The 26,231-nt window shown below is 41.0% G+C and overlaps 1 protein-coding gene across 3 annotated transcripts; it reads left to right on the top strand.

Annotated features, from left to right (window-relative positions):
* The first annotated feature begins 1,202 nt into the window (after positions 1-1,202).
* B3GNT2 (UDP-GlcNAc:betaGal beta-1,3-N-acetylglucosaminyltransferase 2) lies at positions 1,203-25,509 on the top strand. 3 transcript variants are annotated; one of them, XM_086744279.1, is made up of 2 exons: positions 1,203-1,451; positions 23,034-25,509. In XM_086744279.1, the coding sequence occupies exon 2, from the start codon at positions 23,043-23,045 to the stop codon at positions 24,234-24,236; it is 1,194 nt and encodes a 397-aa protein (XP_086600405.1). In that variant the 5' UTR covers positions 1,203-1,451; positions 23,034-23,042; the 3' UTR covers positions 24,237-25,509. The 3 variants fall into 3 exon arrangements, with proteins under 3 accessions (XP_086600405.1, XP_086600404.1, XP_086600406.1); XM_086744278.1 differs by lacking the exon at positions 1,203-1,451 and adding an exon at positions 1,544-1,682; XM_086744280.1 differs by lacking the exon at positions 1,203-1,451 and adding an exon at positions 2,126-2,159.
* The last annotated feature ends 722 nt before the right edge of the window (positions 25,510-26,231 follow it).

Below are 26,231 nucleotides of genomic sequence, written 5' to 3'. Positions count from 1 at the left end.
AACTTAGCAAGTAAGCAAACAAAAACAAAAAAAAAAAAAAAAAGGAGGGTTACTAATGAGTGAGTCATTCACGATTAGTATCATTTCTGGAAGGCAAATTTCCAAAATCTGAAATTCTGAGAACTCATTTACTAATAGACGCACTGACAGCCTAAACTAGTCTTCCTCTTCTCCTCCCTTGACTCACTAATAGAGGCTTTGCAGACCATCGCATAAAATGGAGCCAGCTGCAATTACCCTGCTTAAAAAGGAGAAAAATAGCTTTAAAAAGTGATGTGGAACAGCATTTTTCAGCATGGCTGGGGATTTTCCTCTTTTGCTTGATGCCGTGTGGAAAAAAACTGAAGGAATTAACATTGTCACAAAGATGTCTTGTAGCCACAACCAGCAGCCCCTGTGGCTGTAGAGGCCATTAACTGGTAGGTGTTTATCTCAGAAAAAAAGTGTTTTTATTATTGCAGGAGGGAGGGAAGGAGGCGCAACTTCACCATCTCCTGCAAACGAAGCCGGCAGACGTGAATGTGTTGGGGTTTGCCTTGCTGCCGGGTCAAGCGCTGCTCCTTCCCTCTGGAAATGGCCAGCAAACCAGGCGCCCTCCTCTTGGCAGGGAGACCCCAGGTGCCACCTTCCTCCGGTGCCCACAGCGCTGGTGTGTTCTGCAGCAAGCTACGGGTGTCTGGGGACACCCGGGGGACACAGATTTCCCCTTTCTCGGGGTGTTTTTACTTCAGGAAGGGGACGAGGCATCGAGGGAGAACATGGCGGGTGGCAGAGTGGGGCTGTGGGCGGGAGCCATGGCGGCGGGGTCGGGACGGGTGGCTGGGCTCAGGGGCGGCCCCGCGGGGCAGAGGGTGCCCGCAAGCCGTGGGGTGGCAGGGGGGCGGTGGGAAGACTGAGGAAGGGGCCAGCGAGGCGGCGGTGCCAAAACATCCCCCTCCACCCGCCCGCCCGCTTACGTCCTCAGGGACACGACGGTCCGGCAACCCCTGGGACGACCCGCTGACAGAGGGGGCGCCCGCACACACCACACCCACACCTCGGCCGCCCACCTGCCCCACCCGACCCCACGGCACCCCGCGCCGCCAATCCGCTGCGCCGCCGGCCGGCCGGAGGCGGGGCTTCAGCGGGAGCCTGCGGCGGGCGGGACGGGCCGCGGGGGGCTGGCGCTGCCTGGCTGGTGAGGCGGTGCGCGTGACGAGCGGGAAGGCGGGCGCGGGGCTTTGCTACAGGGCAACAAGTGGGCCGCTCCCCGCCGCCGTCCCGGGGCCCCGAGCGCTTCGTTCGGGGGTCGTTTCTCTTCCCCTCTCGCTGCCAGCCCCGCTCCGGCCGCCGCGGGCTCACAGCCCCCGCCGGGGGAGCGAGTGGAGCCGGCCCTGAGGAGAGAGGCAGCGGGACGGGACGAGCCCAGCCCTCCGTGACCGCCTCGGCGGCGCCCCGGCCATCGCCCTCAGGTGCGGAGCCCCCCGCCCGCTGCGGGGGCTGGCGGAGCGCGGCGGCATGGAGGAGCCCCGCTGGCTGCTGGGGCCGCGGTAGGGCGGCAGGCCGGCGCCGAAGGAGGGAGGGAGGGAGGGAGGGAGGGAGGGACGGACCCCCGCCGCGTAGAGGCGGCCGGACAAAAGCATGGTGGATGTGGAGGCGGCGGTAGGAAGAACCTTGGCGGAGCCCCGCGGCAGCCTGGCAAGGTAACGTGCGGGAGGGGGCTCGGCCGCCGCCCCCGCCGGCGCTGCCTCCTCGGGGCGGCGGGCACCGGCGCTGCGAAAAGGGCTGGGGAGGGGGGGCGGGAGTGTGTGGAAAAAAAAGAAATTAATAATAATTTTAAAAATTAATTTTTTTAACTTAATTTTTACCTCCCCTCGTGCTCCAGGTCGTGAGGTTGACAGCTACCAAGCTGACGGTGGGCGGCGGCGAGCGTATACATTTATTTGGTTTATTTGGGCTTTTTCGGTGCTTCCCCTCCCCACTCCCTCCTTTTTCGATGGGGGAGGTGGCAGGCGGTGGGGAAGGGTGGGGTTAAACCACGCGGAGGCGAAATCTCTTCCCCCGGCGCGCAGGAGCCCCGGCAGCCGGCACATGTTGCAGCCGGCGCGGCGAGGGGAAGGCGGAGGCGCAGCCGGTTGGCATGGATGAAACTTAGGCCAGCTTAGACGAGTTAAATGACCGTATGTTTGTCATCGCTTTTTATTTTTTTTTTCCTCGTGTAGACGTGGGGGGAGGAGGAGGAGCTGATGCTGAAACCGTGAGCTTTTTCCCGAGAAAACCTGAGGCGTGGGGTTGCTGCAGTGCTGGGTGCTGCTGCAAACCTCTCCCTGGCCGGAGGAGAGAAACGGGCGAGGGGAGGACTCGGGCACGGTAGTGCCCATTGGCTTGGTTTTTTTTTTTTGGAGGGGGTGGTGGTGGAGCTGGAAGACTCGCACGGCTTGTGGGGTCAGCTATTAGCAGGCTGTAACCCAGTAGGTTAATTATTAATATCTGCGCAGCGTTCAGGGTTTTGCTGTTACAGTCGAGTGCTGCGGTGGTGGCTCTGAAGTGCGGACTTTGGTGAACCTGAAAGGGGGAAAACGCTATTTTTACTAGACGTGGCCTGAATATATGTATTCCTTCACTAGATTATGCTTTTTAGTCCTTTAAAACTTCCTGAGATACCGGGAAGATACCTGGTATTCGAGATAACGAGATACCCCTCGTCAGGAGGGGATTTAAGTTTCCTAGCTGTGATTGTGGCTGAACTGCAGCTCACAATTCATTAGTCATCCTGCAAAAATTTATGGTGAAAGTTTTCATGAGTAATCCTTTAGTCCAGGCTCCCAAAATGCTCAGTGGTTTTGGAGTTGATTATTAAACACGAATGTGTAGTTTTAACTATGCAGATTAAGAGTTTTCTTGTTTTTTTTTTTTTTTTTAATATCGTTATTTTGGATACAGAAACTGAGTTTGGGCACAGAAGAGTTTAATCTGGCTGTGGAAGAATGCATGCATAAAATTACACGCTAAATATATAATCTGAAAATTGTTGAGGAAACATGATTATAGCATCGTCCTTTGAGGAAATTTCTGGTTAATTATTCCTCCCCTGTGTTAAAGAGAGACGGCCTCGAATTTAGCTCTCTAAAAAAGTTGCTTACAGCGGTTTCGTGTTCTTCTTGCAGTTCCACTTTTGCGTCAGATTTTCGTGCTGTCACGGAGGGGTGTGTGCGCGGGTGGGGTGGGGGAACCGATGACACACGCTCCGGTGAGTGGGACGGCTGGTGCTGTGTTGAAGACGACAGAGCCGAGGAACTGGCTGCTGGCAACAGCTGCCTTGTCACCTTAGCAGCCCAGCCTAAAGCCTGTTGAAACCACCGGAGGAGCTGAATTAGCTCCGAATATTACCAAATGTGTAGAGGAAACAAAACGGCGAATCAACTTTTGTCGTTCAGCAGATGTAATTTCTGCTGGTTTTTCCTGGGCCGTGAACAACTTGAAAAGAGAATAGACTTTAAAAAAAAAAAAACAAAAAACAAAAAAAAACCAACAAAAAAACCCCCAAAAAACCAGTATTACAGTGGAGGTGAATTAAAAGACAGAATGTTTCTCATATACTGAAAAATATCAGTTAGAATAAAAATCTTTTGGTTTAAAGGAAACCCTGATTTTGCAGCTTGCTTTGATTTTGTGACTTTCTACCTGAGGTGTTGTGCAGTACTGTTGTACGGCTGTAAGGGAGCTGCAGACACTGCATAAAGTAATCAAAAATCAGAATTTGGTTTAGGTAATTTTGTCAGCTGTAAACTGGTTTTGCTTAGATTTTTGCTCGTTTATTTTCCCCGAGGGAAATGGAGGAAAACAGGGTACAGCAGGAAGGTAACACTGCTGAAGGGACTTGTTTTGAAGGTCATACATTAGATGACTGGGAGTGCTAGCTAGCTGTCTGATGCCCTGTGTCATGACAGATACAGCTCACTAATCTCCCTAGAGATTTTTCCTAATGAACACAACATCACTGGTTGTTGGAAATTTTGTTATTACTGCACATAAGCTCCTCCTAAATTTTTAAAATACTTCTGGGTAATGAAGATGCTGCTGAGGAGATCAGTATAAAAGCAGTACTTGCTCAGAAAGGCTTTGATGAAAAGTGAGAAGTGGGTAAAGCTTTTTTTTTCTGTATTCTGTGCTGACAAATATATGCATGAATAAGTTACTCTGCATATGGGGGAAAAAATGCAGGACTGGAGTCTTCACCTTCTTGCCTACCTGTCATACTTCTTGGAGAATGAAATCTTTCAGAGGAGTGCTCCTCCATGGTGACTTCTCAGTGCCAAGAGCCTTAGCAATTGTCATTTTACTGCCACCTGATGCAGCTGTTTTTGTAGTGGGACTAGCTCTGACAGTGATTTTTCCTGTTGGCTGTGTTAAACCACTTGAAGGAGAACAAATGGTGGTGATAAAAGACAGTCTATGTCAGTGCAAATGGTGTTGAAACATAGGATGTAGTCATATGTCTCCTAGTACAGCCAATATTGTCACTTTCACAACAGTTCAGAAGCAGGGATGGCTTGTCATTGATATGTGTACTTGGCTGGAATCTGTATAGCCATATTTCTCCAGATTAACTAAAAAAGAGGAAAAAGATTGAACAGTATCAATTAAAATTCTCTGCTGACTTTTTTGGTAACTTGTTCTTTTTCAGCAATTGACGTCATTTTTGACAAATACATGTCAAATTGTCTTGAAAAATCTTTACTTCAGGCAACTTGTGAAACTTTATGAGGTTAGTTACTTGATGGGCTTTTTCTGTGTGCTGTCAGGCTTGTGGGTTTTGATGGGAAGCGACTGAATAGCTCTGTCAGGAATGCATCAAGGGTTGGTGTTCCAGATCTGTGTTTTACTAGATTTGGTTGTATCTCCTGCTGTAAAGATCCTATTAGTTTTTTCTTTTTCAGGTGAAGCATTTATGCTCTAAATAGTACAGCCTAGTAGGTGTCTTATGGGTTTGTCAGACCCTTAAGACTTCTTAAACTGTATAATTCTAAAACTTGCCAAGAATAGACCAGAGGGGAGGAAAAAAAAAAGCTATTGGCAAGAGTATACTCATAGCGGCAACAAAGTTCTATTCATCTGTTTTATTTGGTTTGATCAGAGTGTTTTGGTAGAAAGCAGAGAATACAGAAAAAATACATTTCATTAAAATAATGACCCTTTTAACATGTCTGGTTTTCATGTTAATGTTTCTGGAAGGCCGTTAGGATTGATCACCTTCCAAAAACTTGAAACCCTCTTTGTTGGTTTCAGATTTTTTTTTTCCTAGTATGTCTATTTGTTATATTTTCTATTACTATACAGTAGAAGCACATAAGTAATTTTGATGCAAGTAGATGCCCATTTGCTTTCCAAATTTAAACTTTAAAAATCTTTTCATATATACCCAATTTTAATCCCTAATGGGTGTTTGTAAAATAACATTTTTATCCAAAGTGTTAATATTTAGTTTAGGAAAAACGTGTGGTTATGATTGCGTGCATGGGAAATCACAGGATTAGTATTTGATGTTTCAAATGCGTCGTAGGCTATATTCAGACAAGTGCTTCACATGGTTTAGAGAAGAATTTGTGCCTGTGAGTGCAGTTAACAAAAATTACTAATGCAGTCTCCCTATTATGCCACGTTCTGACCTCACAAAGATATTTTTTGATGTTTTTATCAGTCTAATACTACTTCACAGTTGCATTCCACAATCTTTATGTGCTTAAAAAAACCAGCAAAAAAATAACCAAGAAGAGATGATGATGGTATAATGAAACACAGGCTCTTCCCATCATTTTAGTACGGAATGAACAATACACTAACTGAAAATTGGAGAATAAGTATCTCGAATCTGTTCAGGCACATCTTCCTTTTTACATAGGAAGAACTGACAGGTATCTTGGGCTTGATCCCGCACTTCTCTTGTATATTTTCACCAGTTTCGTTGGGCCTGCTAGGGTTTAAAAGACAAGTAAGTAAATCTCTCCATGTTTCCAGTTCATGTAAAACTCAGTGAAAAGACCGGGTCGTTAAAATGTCTTGTGATGAACTATGCAAAAGAATGATTGAATTGATGTCTCATGGGAAGCAATTAGCATTTAAATAAGGAAAAGAATCCCAGTGTGTGATGGGTGTGATGCTGAGATTTTTAAAGGCAGAATTGATGAAACTATTTCATCAGCAATTGGTTAAGAAAGCTTTGTTGTTTGAGAGAAATACAATAGTAAGAATTGAAAAGCGTTTAACTTGGGACTCATTTTGTACATCTTTGTAAATAACTTCTGAAATTTATTAGCTGCTTCGTCTTAAGCTCACGGAAGAGTTACTCTGAAAGTGAATTAACTAAATCACTTCATTTGTAAGTCAACCATCTAAATCAAATGAGCAAGAAATCTTGGTGGGTGTTTTTGGTGGATGACTGGTTTTATTATTTTTCCAGAAAAGATTAATTCTCAGTGGTTTATGAACCACCAGAGGACATGGCTGTTTGTATGAAACTTACAGTGGCAGTGTGGCATTGAAAGTTTCTGTGCCCCGCCAAGGTGTGCACGTGTGTGTGTGGGGTGTTCAGCTTCCTGCTGCGGACACCTGCCATTTGGCCCGCACTGGGTTTCCTCCCGATAGCATCCTGGAGGCTGGTGCAGTTTTGAGGCTAAAGCAGTGCTCCTGTCTGCGCCCCCGGCCTATTGTGCTGGCGTAGCTGTTTGTGCAGCTGTGTTGTGAACTGAGTTGAGGAACCGAGGGGGTTGAGAAATAACCTTTCTGTTCGCTTGCCTTTGGGGTTATACGTAATGTAATACAGTGAGCTAGGCAAATATGGGAATTCAGGAACCAGGAAAGGGTGGGATTTCTTAATTTGGCTGAATGTCAGACTGTACCCTGAATTTAGTGCTGTTTCATCTTACTTGAGCAATGATATTTTTTAATCTGATATTTGAATGTTAGGAAATGGTAATGGAAGGCTGACTTTGGGATGGAGAATGTTATTGCAAACTTATTGTTGATTTGCTTTTGAACAAAAACAGCTAAAAGGAGATGCAAAACAGGTTAAAGTTGATTGCTCAAACTGCTTGCAAGTATAATGGATGCTCTGCTTTGGCGTGCAGGTAATGGAAACAGAAGACGTTCCTGCTTGGATTTAGGAGTCTCTAATCGGGTTAGGTGCTTATCTGCCATTAACAAAAATGGGAGTTAGCTGCCTAACCTGCTTAAGGATCTTTTACAAAATCCTTCTGGTACTTATATGCATCTTCAGCTGACTAAAACTGCGGGGGAAATTGTTCGCTTTTTCTTAAACTTGACAGGCTGGATTGAGATCTGTATCTTAAGTTTTACAAGTTTGAAGGGAGAAAATGAACTTCCCTACTTAGAACTCCACTGATTTTCTGAACTTTTGTCCTGGTTTCAGCAGGGATGGAGTTAATTTTCTTCTCAGAAAAGAGAACCACCACAACTTTTAATGAATTCTTCAGAAAGATGAAAACCTCTTTTCCCTGTACTTTTTAATTTCACTTGAAACCAAAACCAAGTAAAGGCAAAAATCTTTTCATGTATTTGCATTTTAAAATGTAGGTTTTTCTGAACTAAATAAATATTTAAGAATAGTACTGTAAATTCATAGGCAGGTCCCAGAATTCTGACCTGAATATTTGCAATATGAATTTGGTTTGAATTGACACTTGAATAACCTCATAGCACTTGCAGGGAAACATGTCTTGAGATGACTGGGAAGGTTGTCGTCCAAGCTGTGTATCCCATCACCAGCTACTTGGCTGCAGAGGCAGCATCTCATGGAAGTCAAATTGAAAGCCAGGTTCTGTTTACTTTGCACCCAAAACCAGGATGGTCATCAGGGTCAGTAACCTAATCAGACATGCTAAGTTGTAGCATCCTTGCTTTTGAAACATAGTTTTTAGTAGTGTGGCTTATGTCTGACCGTCAAACATGGGCAAGAAGACAAAGCAGAGGTAAAATTTTGATGACTTGAGGTATGGTGCTTAAAGGACAGTTTTGTTGGTTGACTAAATAGTGAATGCTCTCTATGCAGAAATAAAGGTGGCTGGAATATGGTTAGGGTAGCTGGTACTGGCTTTAAAATAAAACAGGAAGAGATGCCAGGAGGAGATGAATTGTCTTGTTTCTGGACATTATGGTTGTCTGTGTCTTGAGTAGATATACAAATTCACCTTTTTATTTCAAACAGAGCAGAAAAGCAAGAAGTAAAACAGTGCCTCTTCAGTAGACTATCTTTTTAAAATAGTCTATCACTCCCCAGGTCTGTTGCAAACCTGACTGTTTTCAACATGTTACCCATTAATTCTTTATCACCAGAGCTAGCATTGATCCACATGCTAAGTATCTGGGAGGACGGTAGTTCATTATCCACTTCCTTAGCTTTCTGGTAATTATAGGAAGATAACACTCAGAAGCAGGCTACACTAGAAGTAGTGGAAATGCATTCAACAATAAGTTTGCTAGTTTAATAGCTCACTCACTGGCTTGATTACAGAAAGTGTTAGAGAAATTCAGACTCCAGGGTGTGTCTTGTTATGGTTGAGGTTGCCTGAAGGCCAGCTGCTTCTGGTGGACCAGTGCTGTTGCTTGTCTGGCCCTGCCAGTGGGACCTCTGTGGATGAAGGTGGGAACAAGATCAGCAGTGTCAGGCTGCAGTGGCAGTGTGCTGGTACGTGAGAGCTTATTGAAAGCTGATTGAAAGTGGGATCTGCTGTGGTCTTGGCTTTGTGAGTCTTCCCTCAGCAGTATTGCTGGTGTTTGTGCAGCACAGCGGCAAGCAAGTCTAGTCAGACGAGCCACCTGAAAACTAATTGCTGCCTTATTGCTGGGTTCTTTATTGTCCTCTGTAGCTTCCTGAACTGACTTGCCACAGTCAAATCAGTGCAAAAGTGGGATAGGACTGTGCAGTTTATAGGGCAAGCAATAAATTACAGGGATGTGTCAGCCATGACGGAAACTCTTTTAAACTGCAATGAAACTTGTAATTGATGTGATAAATGACAATTCATTTTCTTCCAATAAATATTTCTCTGCTACCACTCAGTTAAACCTCTTCTCTTGATTCTTTATAATTTACCGTTCATTTAACTGAAGCCTTCTCAAAGGTATGTAAAAACTGAAGTTCATAATGAGAAGCTTGCAGCTCTGGATTATTCCTAACAAATTGCACAATGTCATAACTCTAAAGCTTGAACTGACCTTAGAATGACACATGATTTTCTGTATACTGAATAGGGAAAAAAGGTCACTTTCTCTACCGCAAACCCTCAAATACTGAGGTATTAAACTTTAATACTAGTTCTTATAGCAAGTTGAGATCTTACCTTTGGTTGTCAATGTGAAATCTCAGTTACTAAAAATCTCAACACCAACAACCTAAAGCCTTTTTACTCTTAAACAAAGAAACCAGCCTTTTTTAATGACAAATTATTTTGCACGTGCAGTTAGGAACACTGTCATAGATGTTTAGTGTGGCTGCAGGTATTCCAGTATAGAATGGTAATATTAGCATAATGTACTCATTTATAGGGATGCTGCCATGGTTTAAATTGCCCTATGTAAGTGTGGTGTACGTGTGGAGCTCTGTTGCTTTTTTTTTATCCCTGTAGAAAATACTGACTAAACTCAAGTAGTTTACACCAGTAGAAAAATTGCAATGTACGTTAAACCTGGAGTGAGTTTACAGAAAAATTTTCATAATGACCAGAGGGCTTTTCTTGCATATACCTTGATTTTCTATAGGAACACTTGAAACAATCAAAATATGAACTGAACATTCTTTCAGCCAATCCAAGGATTTAATTTAAACAGGTAAAAATATTAAGGCCTAACTTGCACTGAATTCAGTAGGTACACAATATTTATATACCTTCTTAATTAAATCTAGACCTGTTGTGAGACACACCTATAGTAACTTAAAATACAGGCAGAGTTGGGACAATTGGAGTGATTTACTGGTAGCTGGCTTTCTAATTAAAAATGGATCACTCCCCAGTTGAAGGTTTTGTGGCTTGAGGTTGAGGGCTGGAGATGTTCAATTTGAGATAGTGGAGATCTGGTGGTATCTCTTCCATCTGTAAGTGTTCTGTCAGGCAGGAATTTAAAATAAACTGGTTTTAATCAAGTTAAAAATAAGTTTATTGTCCTGAGTTAATTTGTAAAGATAACTTGATGCAAACTTTGTGGATCTTGCTGCAGTATTTCTAAGCAGCAATATAAAGTCAAAGCTTTTGTTTCATAGATGTTATTTCAAATGGCACACCTTAAAAGGTGATGTTCTGATAACTTCCCTTTCCTACTGGAGGAGCTAGAGGAAGGGAAGCAGCTGGAATTAGTCCAAGTGGTGAGAGGAGACAGCAGTGGTATAACTTACGAGTAAGATTTGGGGATTCTTGCCATTCAGCAGTAAATGAAAGGATTATTCAGTCTTATTCCCGCAGTTGGAACCTGATGTCAGTAGTGTCAGGGCAGCAGTCAGGTAGGCTATTAAAGGTAGGGAGTTTTGGTTTCTCATTATGCTTTTACAAACTTGAATGTAGCAGGGATTTCCCCACCTTTTCGTAGCAGCTTGTGACAAGTTAACTTCTTGAGTTTTATCCTTAACATAACTGGTTTAAGCAATCTTTTTAAACGTTGCAAGTTATCTGATTGCTTTGAGAAACAAGACTCTGCAGAGAATAAACCTGCTGACATTAAGCAGTAGTAGTCTGAGAAATTTAAATGTGTGTAGTGCACACAGATCCCTTCAGATAGCTGCAGGGTCTGTCTGCCTTGCAGCTAGAGGAGTCAGCTTCAATGACTGTCTGATTGTCTACTGACAAGCTTGTAGGACTGTTCTTACCTAATGGAGACTGACTCTTAATCCATGTGATTTAGAGTCTTGGTGAGACCTAGTGGTGGAGCATGATCAAATCTGGCTTATGCTGTAGAAGAACCTCGTTTGAACGTGTTCTCTGCTTGGTTGTGGTTGTGACTTGGATGAGGTTTGAGAGGCTGCAAGTGGAATCTTGCTTTGTTTCACTTCGGAACTGTAGTTTGTGTGGGGTGCATAATGACGTTTTTGTCTTTGTGCATTCCTTCTATAAGTAATTGCATAGGTTTTTTTTGAAGCAACTGCCTAGAATATTTGGAAATTGTCCTATGGATTGTAAGAAACAAAGGAGATGGTTTAGCTCATCCAATAAAGCCAGTTTATGTGTATTTGCATGGAGCCAGATGACAGTCACTATCAGCCTATGTAGAGGAAAATATTTACCTGTTCTGTAGTTAAAATAGTAACTTCTAGTCTGTAAGCCAGCAATGGTTTACGAAACTGGACTGCAAGTCACAATTCTAGATTGTATTTAGAGAAAATTGTATTTTATGTACTGCTGCACTTAATTGTATAAAGCATAAAGTTGTGTTCTGTTGCATTTCTAAGATTCATATGTTGTGTAATAACCTTCATGAGATGTCTTTATAAAATCATTTTTGTTTATGAAGTGGAAAATACAACGGTGATGTTAACTTCCACCTTATGTGCTGTTTGAGGCTATTCCTTAATTGCTGTCTTCAATCCACCATAGGAATCATAATCCACATAGGCTTCTTGGAATGTTGCCTTCATACTATGGTAGCTGCAATAAAAATGAATGAGAAGGGAACTGTTCAGATATGGACTACTGCTTTAGTGCTTGATAAAAGTCAATATTTAGAAATATGCTCTTTCATTTTCACCACGGTTTTTCCTTGGCGGATAGCACAAGTATGAGTTGTTGAAAATAGTTTCTGGGCCTTGTTTGGATGACTAAAACAACGGGCCTTGTGAGTAATTACCATTGGATTAAATAGTACATATTCATTAGATGAGTTTGTCTTACTTAAATGTATGAACCACTACAGGAAAAAAAAAAATCAGTTTCTATAGGATGCTGGATTAAATGCTGCATAGAGTGAGGTGTTTTCTGTGTGGGTTGGTTGCAAGTTTATATCTTTTCCTTTTTTTTAATGCCATTTCAATTGGAGACTAGGGTTTTTCACCCATCTGTGTGCAGACATATGTTTATTCAGCATATTTTTAGAGCTGGGTCTAAGCTCTTATGCCTGTGACTGCAAACATGATGTGCCAAATGAATTGAGAATGAATGGTGCAGTTATTTCCTGAAGTCTGTACGTAGCTCCAGTATTGCTGCTGCTGCAGAAGTTTTTGTTGTATTTGGGGTAAGGGGGCAATTTAGAACTTTCTGAAAGCTACCAGTGAAGCTGAGAGGCATTATTTCAAAGCAAGAAGAGTGTATTTGAAAACCTTTCTGTAGGAATAGGGCTACAAATGGGCTATCGGAAAAGGAGGGACAGTGGAGAGCTTTGTCACTGTGCCTAGGGTAGCTCTAATGCTTGATTGAGGTTTAGAGGTCATTTTCTTTCATGTAAGAAAGTAGGCTTCAATCCTTCTGTGCCGGTTTCAGACTTGAAAACTTAGTGTTGAGTTTGTAACCTGTAAGATAAACCAATGGTAGAGCTGACGAGGGCCCAAGTTTATTATTGTAGCTACTGTGAAGTTGCTTTGTGAACTGACTGAGTGTGTGGATGAGGGTTAGGAGGAGCAGAAAATGGTGAGGAACAAGGAAGGAGTACCTTTAAGGCAAGGAGTGAATTGAGCAGGTGACCACAAAAATGCTTGTTTCATTGGAAGCCTGACAACTGTCTAACAGTCCTCTTTCACAGTGGCAATTTCAGATTTATTTTAATATTTGAGGGTTTTACTACTTATTTTCATCGGTCCGTCTCAGAAAAGAGGGGCAGAATCCATTTGGGAAAGGAGTTATGACATGGATCAGGTAGGCAAAGTAACATTTAAAGTGTAGCACAAAATGGATTAAACCAGCTATAATTCTGTGGAGGGTCTGCTTCATTTCCTTAAATTGTAGGGCATGATCTGGGAGTAAATGGGTTAGTTAAGTGTTGTATTAGGAACAGTGTGGCCTCAAGTCCATTTAATCCTTTTACCAGTGTCGATTAGTGATAATTCTAGTGGTAAAATTTGTGTGTACTGGAAACTGAACTGAGAAGATCCAACTTCATATAGGTCACAAGACAATGATCACTTTCCTGAAAAAACAAATTACAAAAGCTCAGCATCTTTCACCTGCCATGAGGGTCTTGGACAACCAGTTACATGTGTGGATGTTTTAAATGAGAAAGCTTTCTAAGCTAATGGGAATTGCTGAGATTTGTGTGGGAAAGTTGTTTCTCAAATTTTGTGGTTATTTTGAAAGTAGTTCAAAGGAGAGATCCTTACGTTTAGCGAGACTGAGTATACTGTCTGGCTTGCGTCTTATACCAAGCCCCATTGATACACAGCCCTAGAAAAGCCTCCACAAATTCTTAATTGTGAACTTTAAGTACTAAATGCTTTTTTTTTGTTGTTCTTGCTCCTTCAAAAATGACCTAATGTAAGTGTGTGTGTGTGTGAAGACAAGGTTAGTCAGAAGTGCAAAATAGGTCCAGAAATAAAATGACCAGGATTTCTTATCATGGCAAAGAAGGAACAGAGGACAGATAAAGGTTTGTTAAATAGCTGATATGGCAAATGTACATAGAGAAAATAACTGCAGGTTTTTTTTTTCTTGTTATGTTGTATTTTCTGAGGCTTCTCCTCTTGTGTGGTCATAGAAAAGGAAGTAATTCAAAGTTATCGCTGTGTGAGAAATTGAGGAATTCGTCACCAGTGGAATTCCTCAAAGTTGAAAAGATAAGTGAGTTCAAAGAGGGAGTGGACAAAGTGAGATTAGTTTCAATAACAGTAATTAAATATGGTTCAAATGCAGTTCCTGGCCCTCTAATACCTTACTATAGAAAACCAGGGGAGTATTACTAGAGAAATGCCTCACTGTACCATTGTTTTGTTTTTTTTTTTTTTTTTATATGGGTTTTTTTTTGGTTGGATTTTTCTTTGGTTTTGTTTTTGGATTGGGTGCTGGATTTTTTAGTTTTGGGGTTTGTTTTTTTTTTTTTTTAGCAAACTATGCAAATATGCTGAAGATAACTAGTGAGAAACAATATAAAGTTAGATTGCCTTTTATTTAAACTTTTTATAGTTCTTTATGCCTCAGACTGCATTTTAGGAAAATACAAGCACATCCTTCCCCATTCTTGCTGTTTACTTGGCTCTGGAAATTCCACAGCTAAGTTGCACTGGTGTCTTTTGGTATTAAAATATTGGAAGAGTAGAATTTCTCCCCAAACCAAAAGATGCTAAAGATGCCATGCTAAAAGATGGCTCAAAGCAGGTACATGCAATGAATTAAAACTCATGTTAAAATAAACATTAACCGCTCTGAACTTCATTGCACTTTTTGATCCTTTGTGTAGTGTGTTCTTATCTTGGTAACTTTCCTCCAACTGGAACATTGTTTCAGTCTGTGGTGTTTGAAGAACACAGAAAACATTGACTGTTATTCAGTGGTAACCACTGTGGCCTGCTTCTGCGGAAGCAGAGTACTGATATCTGTTGAATATTTGCCAGTTCTTAAGATGTTCTTAATTATTATTGTGTAAAAGTGGACTTGTGTAAAGTCCTGAGGGGAGAAAAAGATATGATTGTGTGTAGTTAAAAAAAATAAATAAGAGTGTCCAAGTTTTTAAAGCTGGAAATAGCACAGACTTTTTAAAACAGCCTGGGGCTCTTAACATCTTCACGTTCTAAAACTATCTTGTTGCTCAGTCCAGGAATCTCTTGACTGACTGAAGAGAACTGAGGTATTAGGAGAACCGATGCATCTCACAGGATGTTAGAGAGGGACTGCGCATGGCTTGTGATGAATGATTTAAAAAATTATCTTCAGAACAGTAGTGTCATTATTGCTGGCACTATGAGAAGTTGTGCTGCATGTACAACAGCTATAAGAGATATTGGGCTTCAGAATGAAGTGAGGTCTAAGTCTGCCATAGCCTCAGTTATAGGTAGTCTCTGTAAAGAGAGAAAGGTGATAGTATCTGTTAGATACCTGAATTACAGTTTCATTTTGCCAAATTCCTGATGATTTAGTCCTGAACTAGTAGAGTGGTACATGTAACACCTGCAAGTAATAAGGATTATCTTATCTTTTGGCAGCCCCAGTGGGTAAACAGACTTTTAATGCTTGGGTTTGGCAGTCAAATAATGTAGACAGGTTCCACAGCCCACTTAGAAAATACAGCATAACTCCTGTCCTCAGTAGGACGTACAAGTATTTGCAGTTAAAGGTCATGCCTTCTGTCAGACTTGAAGGAGGTGGAGAAGTTAGATCCGTTTTACCTTGCATCTGTACGATCTCTTCAAAGACTGGCGTTCTATGACTGTTTGCACCAGGATAGAAGTATAATGTCATTGCTACGATGCTTAATAGCCTCTTGTTAGAGGGTGGAAGGGATTATGGATCTAGAACCAAGGCTCAGTTCCTGGTGTGTTGTCATCCCTGCTGAAGAGGGGAGATCTGTCTGCTCCCCTTCTCTCTGCTGTGTGCTTTCACTGTAGCTGCTGTGGTGCTTATCTGGTGTGCATCTCTGGTCATTGTTAGTTTTCTGCTGGGTTAGTGATGTGAACTGATTTACGGAGAGGCCTGGCAGAGCACCAGAGCCAGTGCGAGGAAGGGATTGGGTCTGAGTTCTTGGAGTCAGAAAGGGAGGAGGAGAAAGTCTCCATCAAAAGGAGGGGTCAGGTGATTAGATTGGTTCAGCTGCTTGTGGATCCACAGCCTGTAACTGCTGCAAGAGACAAGGGCTGAGGCAGGTAGTCTGATGAAATGTATTGTTTTTCTTTCATTCTGGGGTTGCATGAGCATGCGTAGGTTTGGTTTAGTGCCTTGAAGTACAGATTTGCTACTATGGCTGCATCTGCTGTGGAACACTTTGCTGGTGCAGGAATGCTCATGGAGGTATATGCAGTGTGGGAAGGAACATCACCTGAGGTAGTCTACATCATGTTATCTGGTATTCCTTTCCCAGGGGAGTTGTTAATTGTTCATGCTAAATATTCAAGCTGATTTAAGGGAGTTCTGCTTTGGGTGATTTGCTTAGCTGCCAGTCTGTATGATACACTGCTGTTGAGACTGCTCACTGGTAGTCACAGCTTACTCTTACTGCTGTTAAGCTTTCATGTTGAGATTTGAGATTAACAAATACCATTCATAAGTAAAAGCATAAAGGAATAATGTTTTAATAGCAAAGGACTGGTCTTGGAGTGAACAAATTGATGTTTGCTATGCCTAGAAACTCTCTTTAAACTTATTTCTAAATAGAACTATAACCTTGAAAGTGACTGTTTTCTTACCTGTCTTTTACTCCCTGAAACTTTCCCTCTTTATATAACAAATAGGAAGAATGTGTTTTCTTCATCTTGCCTGTGCTGTGCAGCCACTGTGCTACGCTGCCTCTTGAACACAAGCGAACCGCCTTGCGTTGTTCAGGGTTGTGCTGCGTGAACCTGCTTGCTGACCTTGAAGCTGCTTTTAAGGATCCTTGCTGAGTAGTGTTGCATTGCGTTGTGCCCAGTGGCCCCTTATTTGAGAAGGAAATAGTGAAGCTCTCCTGCCGTAACAACTTTTTAGTTGTTAAGTTTTAAATAGTCACCAGTGATCTGTCTGACTGTAAGTTATCATGGGCTTCAGTACTTAAGAGCAAGGAAGATTACTTTTCTGTCAGTCTTAAGACACATGAGGTAACAGTTGCTCTCCCTTTTGTAGCTCCCTTCTGAAGGCTCGTTCTTCAATTTCATGCTGTAGGTATACTCTTACTGCATTGCAAGGGGGAGCTTGGGGTGGATATTCGTCTCTCTACAGAGCCCAAGACACTGTGTAAAGTGCTGCAGAGGAAGCTTCCATATACAGCAGCTGGGCATCTTAGAGGCTTCACTGATTAGGAACTTAAACATCAATAAAAATGATCAATATTTGGTGTGTGAATATATGGTTGTTTGATACTCATGTTGCTAAATAGAAACCTGGGATATAAGAAAGTTCTGCTCATTTAGGAAAGTGGTGTTCCTGAAGTTGTCTTACTGTATCTCAGTTAATGTGTAAGCAAGCAGTTAATCCTCTGGTATTTTAAACACTCAGTGGGTTGTTTTGTTGAATATAAGCAGAATTAAGTGAGTTAGATACAAACTTGTTCTGACTTCTTGGGAAAGAGGTTTTTTTGTTGCTTCATTGGTAAAATTAGTAGGATTGACTTTCAAAATTTAGCCATTTGCCACTTGCTTTCATGGTTATCAATGCCCTTTATTTTGATGACCTTTCCAAAAGAGCACCTACCTGTCCTACCTTGAAGGCTTTTACTATCTATGGTAACATCTCCAACTCAAATGGAGTAGCACCTTGCTTAAAAACTATAGGAAATAGAAACTACTTCAGAGTTCTGGGTGATGTCCAGCATCTGCCAAAATCTGGATCCTGAAGCAAGTTCCAAGTCTTCAGAATTTTTGTTTGGTTTGATTATAGGCTGCACTCAGTGACTGCAAATCTAAGTGTGTGTTTTGACATCTTGCTCTAGAGGACTAGAAGTCATCTGAAATTCATCTGAATCCAGTGTTTCATTGTCTCTATCCTGGAGAGGATTGCTTTTTCTAAACATACTTCACTTTTTTTGGCCACTTCTTCCAACATCTACCTCTTCTTGCCTTTTTGTCTCCTATAGCTAAACCTCAGTAGAAGTTTAGGCTTGGTTTTGTGCATGGCAGTGTCTTAGTAGCATCAGTTAAAAAAAAAAAAAGCACCCAAATTTAAAGCTGTCATCACATGTTTCACATACTAACTTTGTGAAGTGTTGTCGTTTGGCCCTGCTTAGGACAAAGCTACACAGTCTCTTGCTCGCTCCCCCCCACTCTCCAGTAGGACAGGGAGGAGAACTGGTAAAGAAAAGAAGGCAAAACTTGTGGGTTGAGGTTAAAGTTCAAGAGGATAACAGAAGGAAACAAATAAACAAAACCCAATAACAGAAAATACTGAAGCACATAATTTACAGTGTAAATAGCTCACAGCAGATCCTGATGCCCAGCTTCCTGCCGAGTAGCAGGAGCTCAGCACCCTCCTCATTTATACACTGAGCAAGATGTCACAGGGTATGGAGCAGCCCTGTAGCCAATTTGGGTAAAGTATGCTAGCTGTTGGCTAATTAGTAACCTATCCCAGCTGTGTCCCCCAGCCATAGGGGCCACCAGCTCCAGTTCTTCTCCCAGCTCAGCTGAAAATTAACTCCATCATAGCCGGAACCAGGACATGAAGTCATTACAGAAGATCAAGTGCTATAACACAGATAATAAGAATTCTTCTTCAGGATCCAAACTCCAATGTGATGAATCATGTGCCCTTAGGTAGGGCACTTGTTCTTGGTTTTGACCTTGAGCTTGGCCTCTTCCAGATGTAACCTTTGTCTTTTGTCAGGGGCATCATGGCCCTTGTTTGTGTAAATTCTTGCCTCCAGAGTGTCTCTTGTATAATTAATTCTTGGAACTGTATGACTGTGCATACTCGGTGTTCAGGAAATGTTGGAGAATGCTCTTGAATGTATGCTCTAACTTTTAGATTGCTCTTTGTGGAGTCAGGAGTTGGACTTTTGATGATCCTCATAGATCTCTTCTAGCTCAGGAAAGTGATTCTTCTGTGATTCTTATTTCATACCAACTCTTCTAGACTTCTGAATAGGTTCTCTGCACACATTTGGAATACATTCACTCTTGAGATAAAGTGTAAAATAATACTGTTTAAAAACAACTTGTGAACTGTTTTTCACCATTTTGCATTAATGTTATTTGGACTTAAAGATTTTTTTTGGCCTTTGGAATCTTTTCTTGTAGCTCATGACTTCTTTGTAATACCTGTTTTCTGCTTCTGTTGTGGTTCATCTTGTTTTATTGATTGCTGCCTGGTTCCACAGTGAAGCTGTTTTTCTTCCCAGGTTCTGCTGGCTTGCCTTTTCTATCCATCTCTTAATGCCAGCGGTGCTTTTATGGCTCCATAAATCTGTTCTTTTCTACCAATACCTTAGTTTTGACTGCAGTGAAGTGTGGGAGTGCAGTGGAGCTGGAGAGGGCAACTCTCCCATTCTCCTTCAATTTCTGGAGAATTAGTCTTTCCAAATACTATATCTGTAGCAGAACTGTGGTTTATCCAGAGCGTGGTTAATGTTAACCCTTTTTTTTTTTTTTTTTCTAGTCACATGAATGTTTTTTTTTAAAGGCATTGAACAAATGGACTTTTTGTATGCAGTGACACTGATGCATAACTCTGCATAGCTGGAAGTTGCATAAGCGGAAATGTGATGATTTGTACAATCTTGAACCAATTGCTAAAATGGTCTTCATATCAGTGTAGCTAAGAAGTTGCAAACAGGCATCAGAAAACTGTGTCAGATCACCTTTGGGTGAGGTAACTCTTTTCACCTTACCCACTGAAGCTGGAATAAATTTCTGCAGGATTTCTTGTTCCTGAGGTTCTGTGTGTACTGTGATTTGCTTTACCAGTACATAGTGTTTACTCTTGCATTCTGCTTTTTATGCTAGCTAGCTATGCGTTCTATTTCAGTTCTTGAACAAAACTAGCGTAAAAATGCATTAGGTTTAAGTATGAACCAGATTACTTTTAGTTTGTTTTTGGCTTCCCTAACAGATCTTCCGTTCTCAGCAGTCAGAGGAGACAACTGGGAATTTTGGTAATATTGATGCTGATAGAAGAAGCTATTACTGAAATAGGAGAAAGTTCTTGTGGTCTATCTAAATGCTGTCACAAAGCTGTAAGTAGGAAATGGGCACTGTCTTGTACTCTACCGTGCTGCTCCTTAGCAAACTCTGCAGCGCGCAAAATCTCCATTGTGCTGGCACTTTGGTTAGTCACTGCAGTGTTAGCAAAGCAGATGAAGAAATGAGATTTGCCTTGAGACATGGGCTGCACACAAAGCTCCCCACCCTCCCTCCATCGTGATGAGGATTGTAATACTGTGTTTTGTGATAAATCCAGTTCACTTGATGCAAAACTGCTGGACTGGCATCCTTTTTATTAGTTCCTGTCTTCAGGTGTAATGATTAAAGCTAATAGATATTAATTGCAGAAGTGAGGATTCTGTTTCAATTTATATGAGTAGCCTTTCTGAAGTCTGATTGTTTTCTATTTGCTTTTTGGTCAGGAACCTTGATCTAATGCTATGAATAAGTGTTTAATACAACCTCTCTTTGGTTTAGAAAAAGGACACTTTTTAACAAAGCAGGTTTTTATCCATTTTTGACTTAGTAGCCTTTAGTATTGGTTTGGTGTTCTTAATGAGTTATGTTCTTAACAAATTGATAAAACATACACATAGAGAGCTTTTGATTACAGAAGAGAAGGGAGATTGAGTGTTCGTGTCTTAAAATAAGCATTTCTGAGAAAAGACACATAACAAGCCACATTAATTATCAATACAGCTGAGAGTTTTTAATCACCAATATTGGATAACTTTTTAAAAAGGAGACTGAAAATTACTCTGGAAGTATTTACCTGTGGGACTGATAGCATTTAGCATCCTTTATGTGATGGAACCACTGTCGTCTTGCCAGACTCATACTTTTTCTGCTTAAAAGTTCTACCAAGTCTAACAGTAAATGGAGATTTTTCTGTGTAGCATCCCTGTCTCATTTGCTGCAGGAGACTGCAGTGCAACAAGTGAAAAACAGGAAGACTAAGGAAGATCTTGCAGTTACAGAATTTGAATGCTTACCCAAAAGAGTTAGTGATTTGAAGGATTTTAAGTGAGGAGTATTAACTCCATCCTAGCTGAAACCAGGACAGCGATTGAAACAAGATCTTTGCAAATGATATCTCATTGTGTTCAGAACAGTCACAGGCCAAGCCTCCAGATGACTTGGGAGAGGTGTTGAATACTCAGAATTTAGTAGCTGGGGGCTGTGAACAGATGAGCTGTGTAGTGGTACATATCCTGGAAAATCAGGCTCCGGCAGAGCTCTTGACAATCCTGTGTTTGTTAGCTGCTGCTAGGGCAGGGGGAGCTTCTCACCCCCTTGAGTCAGGAGGCCTGGGATCATAGGTGAAATACTACCTCATTTGTTGTTCTAGTGAGAAGTGCTTTAGAGGACAGAGTAGATAAGCACTGATATGCATGCTGAGCTGCATGGAATAGTGCAAAACACGGGACAACTGCTTTTCTGTATTCTGAAAGGGAAGTGGAGAAAAGTAGTATATAATCTGTTTTTACTGGAAGCTGCTGTGGCGGTTCAAAGAGGAAGATAAAGTTTCTCCGAACTCCGCGTGGCCTGCCAGTACTTTCTAACAGTTCAGCTGTTTAGCTTACATGATGGCACTGACTACAAGTATGTTTTTGTCTTTGAAGTATAGAAGAAAACTGCTTCAAAATGAGAACAGCAAACTTCATAGCTGGCTGGGAACAGGACATTAAATAAAGTAAATCTGACCAGAGCGTATACAAAGATACATATGCAGATGATATGTGAGGGCAAATGAAGGAAGAGTAGGGATTTTTCTCTGAGTAGTCCATTGTTTCTAGGAGTGACTTTTTGTTTAAATTCAAAAACACTCCCCACAGTTTGGATTTAGTGAGAATCCGGAGGTCAAAGGAGAAAGATTACTGATTATTTGCCTGCTGTTTTCTTACTAAATTTTGTGTTTAACTTGCTGTAAGTAAGACTGGTAAACCAGAGGAGACCAAGGGTCAGTCTAGCTCAGGTGTCTGGTGATAGCTGGAAATAAAATAAATGAAAAGAAGAGCAAGTACAAGGTGTACTTCTCAAGTGTACCTTCCTGACTGCTGTTGCTCTGTGACTTCAGGACCTCTGAGGCAGTGTTTACAGCTGGGCTTTTAACAGTTACCAGGAATCTTTTATTTCATTAGGTTTTTCTGGTCTTCCAATAATAATTTATACTCCTGGCAAAAGAAAGCATATTTGACAGTAAGTTCTGTATCTGACTTAAATGTAGTCTAAGTAACTTTCTTATTAGTTCTGAATTAATTTTTTAGTCTGACTTCTCAGTTTAGAATGACTTGTTAAATTCTGTGTAGCTTGTGTATTGGTATCGCCCGGGCTAGTAGACAGGTTTGGTAAGCACTATTTCAGAGAAACACACTATTTTCATGTTGCTCCTTGTACTATGGACCTTTTTTCTGACAACTGCAGAGGAAAGAGAGGTTGATCCATTTTCTCTCAGTAAACAGTGGAGATGGGTCACAGAATAACCTTTGCTACCACAGAGAGAGGTACATTTACTATTCCTGATCTTACATATATGGGAAACCTCTCCTGTTTTGAGTTCTCTTCAGTTTTTTTCCTTCCTAGGAATAATCACACTTTCATTTTCTGCTGCTATTCATTTCCTTTTCTAGTTAGAGGGAAAAAAAAAAAAAAAACCCATCAAAATTCATGTTCTCTTTTGTCTGTGGAGATCTGAATACCAGCAATGCAGCTGGCCGGTTTTGTCAGCCTCTCTCCCAGGGAACAGCCAAGTGAAATGGACAGAAATGAGTTGTATGCTTTAAAATTCAACTCTGTCTGTTATGTAGTTGGAAGGTCTAAGAGTGCAAGTATAAAAGCTTGAAACTTAATTTAAAAATAACTGAACTTACCATGTAGCAATTTATTCTATACCCGTAAGCTCACCTTACTACGAGGGGAAAAAAGTTTCTCTGCCTGCCTTTGCCAAACTAGGGGCTCAGATTCATTTTGCTGTATAGTCAAGTGTTTCAGGAAGACTTAAATGAGGAGCGAAAACTGCTGGCTAATGTAGATACACTGTGAAATGCTATGCAAATTTCCGAAGTAACAAATAAAAACTTTACATTCTTACCAGCTGCTTGTTTGCTGATGAAACTCCCAAATTCCTACTAGCTGTAGGTGTGCCTGCATTAGAGGTAGATCAGTTTTTGCTTTTTTGGGGGGCGTAGGTAACCTCTGTTTTTAGGCAACTAACTTGCCCATTCTTCATCTGAAAGTAGTTTGAATTTTTATGAGATCAGGAACTTGATAGGAAGAAGGCTAAAATTTTTTTTTTCTCTTTTTCCAGATATGAGAAATGAGTGTTGGACGCAGAAGATTAAAGCTGCTGGGAATTCTGATGATGGTAAACATTTTTATTTATGTGATTGTGGAAGTCTCAAAAAGTGGCAGCCAAGAGAAGAATGCAAAAGGCCGTGTTATTATACCACGCAGCAAATTCTGGAGAAAATACACTCCTCACAAAGCTTATTGGAACAAACAGCAACAGAAGCTTGAACTGCTGTATAACCCTATTCTGTCCTTGCTTTCCAATATGACTGTGGAAGAGAACTTGCTTTTGAACTCGAGTGTTATCAGTTCCTGTGACCCTGACCCATGGGTACCTTCAGAGGTTAGTGACTTTGCAAACTTGCCAGACAGATTCAAAGACTTTCTACTTTATCTGAGATGTAGAAATTATTCTTTATTAATCGATCAACCAAACAAGTGCAAGCATAAACCTTTTCTGCTGCTGGCTATTAAGTCACTTACACCCCATTTTGATAGAAGGCAAGCAATCAGGGAATCCTGGGGCAAGGAAATAAAATCGAGGGATGTGACAGTCAAAAGGGTCTTCTTACTTGGACAGACCCCACCGGAGGATAATTATCCTGATCTTTCAGACATGATAAAATTTGAGAGTGAAACCCACCAAGACATTCTCCTCTGGAACTACAGAGACACTTTCTTCAATCTGACTCTGAAAGAGGTGCTGTTTCTTAAGTGGGTCAGCAGCAGTTGCGCAGATGTCCAGTTTATTTTTAAGGGTGATGATGATGTCTTTGTGAATACCCATCAGATCCTGGATTACTTGAAGAGCTTATCAAAGGACAAAGCCAAAGACTTATTTATAGGCGATGTGATCAAAGATGCTGGACCTCACAGAGAAAAAAAGTTGAAGTACTACATCCCAGAAAGTGTTTATGAAGGTTCTTATCCTCCGTATGCAGGAGGCGGTGGGTTTCTGTACTCTGGTGATCTGGCGTTAAGACTGAATAATGCATCTGACCAGGTACTCCTTTACCCTATTGATGATGTTTATACTGGAATGTGCCTTCAGAAGCTTGGGCTTGCTCCGGAAAAACACAAAGGCTTCAAAACATTTGATATTGAAGAGAAATACAGAAATAACATATGTTCCTACACAAACTTAATGTTAGTACATAGTAGAAAACCTCAAGAAATGATAAAGATTTGGACACGCTTGCAAGATCCACATTTAAATTGTTAAAGTAATGTGCATAAGTGTCTTAAGTCCAAATAACTTTCCAATTTTGGGTCTGACTTTCTTGGTGGACCACTGAAGCCCTGTTTAATAGTTTAATTTTCTCTGGACACCTTTTCCTGTATTTTGAAAATGAGAATAATACTAAAATTTGAGGGGATGGCTTGAAGACTTGGTCCTGGCTTTTCCACTGTCCTGGTGGTCATTATGTTTCAATCTTTATTTTAAATTAATTTTAAAAAGGACTTCAAGGATGTAGCTAGCTGTCAATGACTGGTTAGCTGTATTGGAAACAGCGATTGTTTACTACAGTGCATCTTTCATTAATTGTGATGGTGGAAGATAATTTTTCCTTGAAGTAGTGTTTGTGCGTGGGTGTGTGAAAACCACTGTAAACTGAAGATTCACAAATTGGAGGAATGTAGTTTTACTTTGAGTATGAAACACTCTTACAAGACTTTAACGATTTGAATTTTTTTAATTTATAGTTTTCGGTCTTTTTGCACCCTGGAACAGTATTTTCTCCTTTACTTATGATCTTTTGTGCAAAGCGTGCCTGTGTCTGAAGGATTTACCCTTTTATTTGATGATGTTTTTTTTTTAAAAAAAAAAAAAAAGGGTAATATTGCTTGAAACATCCCATAACAGAGCTGAATATAAAAGGAAAAGGAAGAACAGATTTTCTTTGGGGCTGGGCAGTAGGTACAGTTAGGTCTGCGTCCTGCTCCAAGCTTACGTGAGGTAAAGCTGGCTTGTTGCTCATGTTATTTATGTGAAAAGCTACTCTGGTCAGTCCTTGTTTTCTGTTTTGGCACTAAATGTGATCAGGTAGCTTGAATTAATGCAGATAACTGAAATTGCACATTGCTTACGAGAGCATGGTTTGGATCTCCTATAAAGCGGTAGCAAATCTAGAATTGTGCAGATCCTGAGTTTCAAATTTTGAAACAATCTTTGAAGTTGCATGATGTCTCATGTAGAGTTAAACATGTTCTCAAAACTTGGATTTTCTTCTGTATTTCCACATCTTGCTTATAGAAGTTATTCTAAATAGTGGTTACTTCCTTTGTATATGTAGAAGTGCCTGTCTATTTATTGTTCAGATTGAAGACCAAAACATTTTCTTAAATATATTTTGTGTAACATTTTATTTGTATCGTGTTGTCACTCAGATATTTAAATATAAAGCATGATATTTTAAATCTGTGAGATGTGTAACATGTTAAATAAAGCTAATTGTTATTTTTGAATTTGAAAAATAAAATGTGATTTAAATATTTCTTGTGATGCTTCATTTGAGATGTAGTATTGACTTACAGAACAGTTGCACTGTTCTGTAATTGAATGTGTGGCATTCATTAACAACGCATTTCGGAAGTTCAGAAGCAAAAGGCTTTATTTGGCTACTTTCTCCAACTCTTACGTGGTAGGCTGTCAAGAAAACGTTGCAATTGTGCGTGGATTTGTTAGGTGCTGTAATAGATGGACAACTCTGGCAAAAGCAAGGGAACATTAAGTGCCCTAGGAAAAACAGTGCGTACAGAAATAATTACCTGTACAATAACACTACTTGTACAATTGAAAGGAGTCAAGGAATGGATTGAATGGCTGGCATTTTAGTTTTTGTTTGAAATAACTTGGCAGCTACAACTCTTTTGGCTTCTTCACCTGCTTTCTTGTTCCTTCGTTTACCTTGAAGAACAGATTTGGTGTGCTTTTTTTTGTATGTGGCAAGAGGTGAGGTCTTCTGGTCTTCCACCTTACTTTTCTGTAGATGTTTGCTGTCAACCCCCAGGGTAGATAGGTTAAAGACAAGACCCTTGTTGTGCCGTGAGGTTTGGCCTGTGTCTTATCACTCCTCACAAGAAATTATGCTTTTCTGAAAGAGCCGCAGGTTTTACTGTACATGTGTTACTCCTAGTCTGTTTGTCCTGTAGCCATGCTGAGCACTCTGTTTCTTTCTAAGTATTAGTGAGATTTTTGTCAAGAGTTGGGGCAAGT

Source organism: Chlamydotis macqueenii, chromosome 3, assembly GCF_036417535.1.
Source record: "Chlamydotis macqueenii isolate bChlMac1 chromosome 3, bChlMac1.mat, whole genome shotgun sequence".
Lineage (NCBI taxonomy): Eukaryota > Metazoa > Chordata > Aves > Otidiformes > Otididae > Chlamydotis > Chlamydotis macqueenii.
The sequence above is the reverse complement of the archived record's forward strand: the minus strand, read 5'-3'. Positions and strand labels throughout refer to the sequence as shown.

Bases quoted from the DNA above. Each gene is read 5' to 3' on its own strand.
- B3GNT2 (XM_086744279.1), top strand. From the start codon at position 23,043: ATGAGTGTTGGACGCAGAAGATTAAAGCTGCTGGGAATTCTGATGATG.